This window comes from Trematomus bernacchii, unplaced genomic scaffold, assembly GCF_902827165.1.
Source record: "Trematomus bernacchii unplaced genomic scaffold, fTreBer1.1, whole genome shotgun sequence".
Classification (NCBI taxonomy): Eukaryota; Metazoa; Chordata; class Actinopteri; order Perciformes; family Nototheniidae; genus Trematomus; species Trematomus bernacchii.
In genome coordinates, this window is record NW_022987821.1 from 7363198 (window position 1) to 7368197 (window position 5000).

General features: G+C 42.5%; 1 protein-coding gene across 9 annotated transcripts in view; it reads left to right on the top strand.

The window, feature by feature from the left end:
• Nucleotides 1-5000, top strand: part of LOC117499041 (R3H domain-containing protein 1-like) — a 41845-nt gene that overhangs the window by 22961 nt on the left and 13884 nt on the right. For all 9 annotated transcript variants that reach the window (XR_004557650.1, XR_004557649.1, XM_034151276.1 and 6 more), the window contains 5 exons: nt 11-36; nt 324-377; nt 1025-1251; nt 3631-3906; nt 4468-4622. Coding sequence is in view for 7 of the 9 variants with exons in the window: in XM_034151276.1 (XP_034007167.1) it covers nt 11-36; nt 324-377; nt 1025-1251; nt 3631-3906; nt 4468-4622 (738 nt within the window). In the remaining 2 variants the exon portion in view is untranslated. The remainder of the gene's footprint in view (nt 1-10; nt 37-323; nt 378-1024; nt 1252-3630; nt 3907-4467; nt 4623-5000) is intronic.

Sequence of the window (5000 nt, forward strand, 5' to 3'; positions counted from 1 at the left end):
CCCCCCGCAGGGAGATCACTTCATTCTCGATAGAAGGTGAGTAGTAAAACCCACATTAATCTCATGGCCACTGACTTCGCTTCACTTCTCATTGAGCACTCCAAAAACCTCTCCAATACAGATGATAAACTGTCCGTTAATTGGCCAAAGTAGAACCGATTACAGCTTCTTAAAGTGTACCTTAAGTCTTCACATAGCCCCTTTTTTTTAAAGCCGTTCAATCACTTTTATAGTTTGCCTTGTCAGAGAGGCAATTAGAGTTGTTTTAAAATGGTGGATATCTCATTTAGTCAGCGCCTCTAACGCCTCTCTTCTCCCTTCAGTGCTCAGGATGAAGGCGCATGCATGAGCACCCAACAGAGGCGGCAAATGTTCAGGTAGGTGCACCCCCCCCACCCTCTTCCCGTCACACGCCATTCAGTTCCTTTCAGAGGCCGAACCGCAGGCGCAGAAAAAACCCTTTGAATGGCCGTCTGTCTTAATCGGCTCGCTGAGGAACAGGAGTGCTGATCTGAGGATTTGTTTCCCTCCGCTCAGGAAAGCTTCTGTTTTAATAGGATTTTCTGCCCATGTGGGCCGGCCCGTTCCAACCAATTACACCTTGAGACCGCGTTATTCTTTTTAAATTCCCCTCTTTTATTGATGGTTAACTTTGTGTGGCCATGACTACACAAATAAGAAGAGTGTTGATCCCCACAGGGCGTACAAAAGCAGAACATGCAAATTTAAAAGAGGTGTTGGGTTGTTGACGTGATATCAATATTTAGTTTTTTAATCATCACGGTTATTGACAATACCGGTATTTTGTGACACCCTTAATCTGAAAGGCTGCAATGGTGCAAGAATGAGAAAAATACAGACATGCAATATCGATTATGAAGCACTTTTACATTAGATAGATACAAGCAGATGAAGATGCAATTACATTTCAAGGCTTTATTGTCATGTGCACATTAGCTACTCAAACAGATAAAATAGTGCAAGAGAAATGTCTTTTAAGCGTGAGTCCTCTCTTGTTCTCCAGGTTGCGGGCCGGCCGTTCAGGCGCCAGCCGGCAGAGCAGCTCGGAGACGGAGCCTCGGCACGGAGACCCTCGTCCGTGGAGCAGCACCGACAGCTCGGACAGCTCCAACCGCCTCGCGCCCCGACCCGCCATCACTAAGGCCAGCAGCTTCAGCGGCATCTGCCCAGGCCTCGTGCGCGGGGACAGCACGGCCAGCAGCAAGAGCACCGGCAGGCTCTCCAAAACAGGCAAGAGAGGCGGATAAAAGCTGTACTGTAATGTTAAAAATATCTCAAAGAGGCAGTCGGATTTACAAGAGCACCGGCAGGCTCTCCAAAAGTCTAAAGCTCTACTATAATGTGAAGATTCAGAATGGAAAATATACCTGGTGCAAGAAAAAGATAGCTTATGAAGCACTTTTGCATTAGATAGATACAAGCAGATGAAGATTACATTCAAGATTCAAGGCTTTATTGTCATGTGCACATTAGCTACAGTGTAGATATGGCAATGTCTCCTCCAAAAGTGCAACATTAGAACAAATGGCTCTGGAAAACAGGCAAGAGACGGGATAAAGCCGTACTATAATGTTACAAATATCAGAGTGAGGCAGTCTCATTTACAAAAAACAGCATTTTCTTGCACCTTAAGTGTGTAGGAGTCACTATTCTGCCTTGATTGCTTTCCCGAGGAAACCAAAACACCACAAAAGGCCGATTTATGTTGAACAGGTGAGCTGTATGATGCATAGAGATTTCTCACTACAATTCATTTAGAGGAAAACTAATCTAATTGGAGAGCACCCTGGTTAATTGAAGACCTCTAGGGCTGCTGAGGTCTCATCAGAGCAAATGTTTGTTGTCCTGTCGCGGTCATTAAAGTCTGCAGCCCGACAGCTGTCAAAACTAACAGCAGTGTGTTGATGGAGGAGGCTTTTCAAAGGTGTTGCAGCAGAAGTGTGAAACCTAGCTGTGAGGAGTGGCTGCATTATGTATAAGCGTGAGTGCCACAAATGAAGTTAGCTCCACACCTGCTGGAGCTTTCTCCACGATGTGATGCATCTGTACCTCGATGGGCTCAGATTAGATGAGACACACTCTTCACTGCGGGTTTGTCTTCTTTATCTCTGGGAATTCAGGATAAGGAGTCCATTTAGTTTCCTCCCTCTGCCTGGTATTTTTCTATTTTTGCCAATCTCCTCCCTGTCTCCCCCACAGAGGCGCAGCAGCTTCTTGCCTGAGCAGTTTTTTAAGTTGTTTACGAGGCGGCTCGCTGCCCTCCCTTTGTGTTTTGGAAGCATAAGTCGAGGAGACATCGTGCCGGCGTGTTCCCCTTCGCCTCAAATAACCTCTCCTCTCAGCAGACTGCACGCAATCTCTGTCTGGGAGTACAGGCTGATAAATGATGAAGGCCAAATTCCTCTCCATCTTTTAAAATTAATAGTTTATTGTTACATAATTTCTATTTGAAACCATCTTTGTCAGTCATGAACCTTCTTATTATGTTCCCTTTAATCCAATGGGGGTTCCTTAACCCTTACTGTAGATGCATAAGTGGGTCTTTTTTTACCCGGTGAGGTGGTTTTCTTGAAGTATCTTTGTAATTAAAAATGTGTATCATTTCATATTCCAGCTATTCCTCAAAAAACATGATTTAGATATCATGCCATTCAAATTTGAAATTGACATTTTATACATTTTAAGAAATTGTAGTTTTTGTATTACTACCCCAAGCTTCCATAAGTGGGTCTTTTTTGACCCGGTGAGGTGGTATTCTTGAAGTATCTTTGTAATTACATTTTATTATCATTTCATATTCCAGCTCTTCCTCAAAAAACATGTTTTGGATATCATGCCATTCTAATTTAAAATTAAAATGTTAAGAAATTGTAGTTTTTGTAAGTGGGTCAAAAATGACCCGCATGCATTTTCTGTGGAATCCTATGGGGAAACGTTTTTTTTCAAAATGTAAAAAAAATGTTTAAAATTATAAATAGTGAAAAATTAAATATAAAATATTTCTAGTGTGAACCAAAATATAATACTAAATATTATACAAGTGATTTTTCTTAATCAAAAAGACAAAAATGGCATATTATTCTAATACGGGTCCTTTTGACCCACTTATGGAAGAGTGTAGGGTCCAGTCACTCGGGCATCTAAGGGTTAATACATAGTTAAATCATTTATTTCCACATATTTAATTGTTGTTTTACAGAAAACAGTTAAACATACTTATTATATTGAATGATAATACCTTTTTTTTGCAGTATGCACGATCTTTTGCTTGTAATTTGAATTGCTACTTGTACTAAGATCCTTTTACCTTTTATCATAGTTACATTTCCACTGCAGCTTCACTGTGATTAGTTAGCATCCACATTATTAAACTCTTCCGTCTAAAAACACCAGATTGCGACCAGCCTCCTCCCAAACACATCTTTGCCATTTTGCACACCATCCTGTGATTATACAGAGATGAATCCATCACAGACGGTGCTCAGAAACCCCTTTCTACATCAACAGTTGGCCTCGAATGCAATGCGAGGGGCACGACTGCTTCATTGATAACTCTGAAACACGTTAAAGCTCCCCCTTGTAAATGTTTGCTCGTGGTCTTCCCCTCAGGTTCAGAATCGTGCAGCAGCGTGGGTTCTTCGTCCAGTTCGCTGTCTCGTCCCCAGCTTTCTGTCGCCGTCTCAGGCCAGTCTTGGTCCAACATCCCCAGCGCTCCTTTGATCCATCCGTCCCCCACAGACACTCGGGGCTCCTCCGGACACCCCGAGATGATCAAGAGTGTCCCTCCGCAGCCACCGTCCGCTACAGACGCAACCAACTATTACGTGTTGCCGCTGGAAGCCTCAGGGATCCCACCTGGCAGCGTGCTGGTCAACCCACTCACAGGTGGGTGGAGACAATTATAATTATAAAGATATATCTGTATAGAACCTTTTCAAACACAAGGTGCAGCTCAAAGGGCTTTCACAACATGGCACACATCACAAATGAAAACAGAGAAGAAGACATGGGGACATTTAAAGGGACACAGGTAGAATAAAAAAAATAATGATCCCTCTCAAATCAAAGTAAAACACATTTTCATGTATTTAGATTTTTCTAGTTTACTTTTGAATTCTTCTTGACTTGGAGACAGATTTTTTTTACAGTTGGCATGTTGCTTCTGCTCTCAGTTTGTTTGTCAAATTAATCCGACCAAAGCATGCAGATCAGAGTGAACAGATGGGAGAAATCTGTAGATATTCATCATGAGCCAGTCGTACACTTTGAGCTGCAAACTGAACTTCAAATGTGCCAAGATTAGTCACTTCCTGTCGCCTCTTCTCTCACGTCTGGGTGTGTCTTTCTCTGCGTTTCCTTTTGTATGATCATGAGTTATTAGTGTGTGTGTGTGTGTGTGTTTCCCATCACAGTGGTTTTATATCTCTTGTGATTTACATTTGACAGGCAAGCCTTTCATCCACCCCGATGGCAGCGCTGTGGTTTATAACCCGGCTTCAAACGCTGCGGGCAGGAATCCTCAGCAGGGGAAATCCCCACAGCAGCCAATCCCTGCCCCTCCTCAACAGCAGCAGCAGCCGACCAATCACATCCACTCCCAGGTCAGTGGGCGGGGCTTCATTTACACACACTTAACTCCAGTTAGAGCTGCAACTGTCAGTCATTTTTATCTACTGGTTATTTCCAAAATGCATCGATTTATGTCAGAAATAATGATGGTGATGCCTTTAAATGGCTTGTTTTTTTAAAGTCCAAAAGCCAAAGATGTTCACTATAATGTGATATTAGACATGTAAGAGCAGGAAATCTCAATAGTTGAAAGGCTGAAACCAACATTTATCGTATTTTTGCATGAAACACTTATCCAGATCACTAACTGCAGTGTTTTCTCTAACTTTCCTCTAACGTCACTAACTTATTGTGTTGAAATAAGAGCTGATAGTATGATGGTGGGAGCTTCACTTAGCCATTTAATTGAC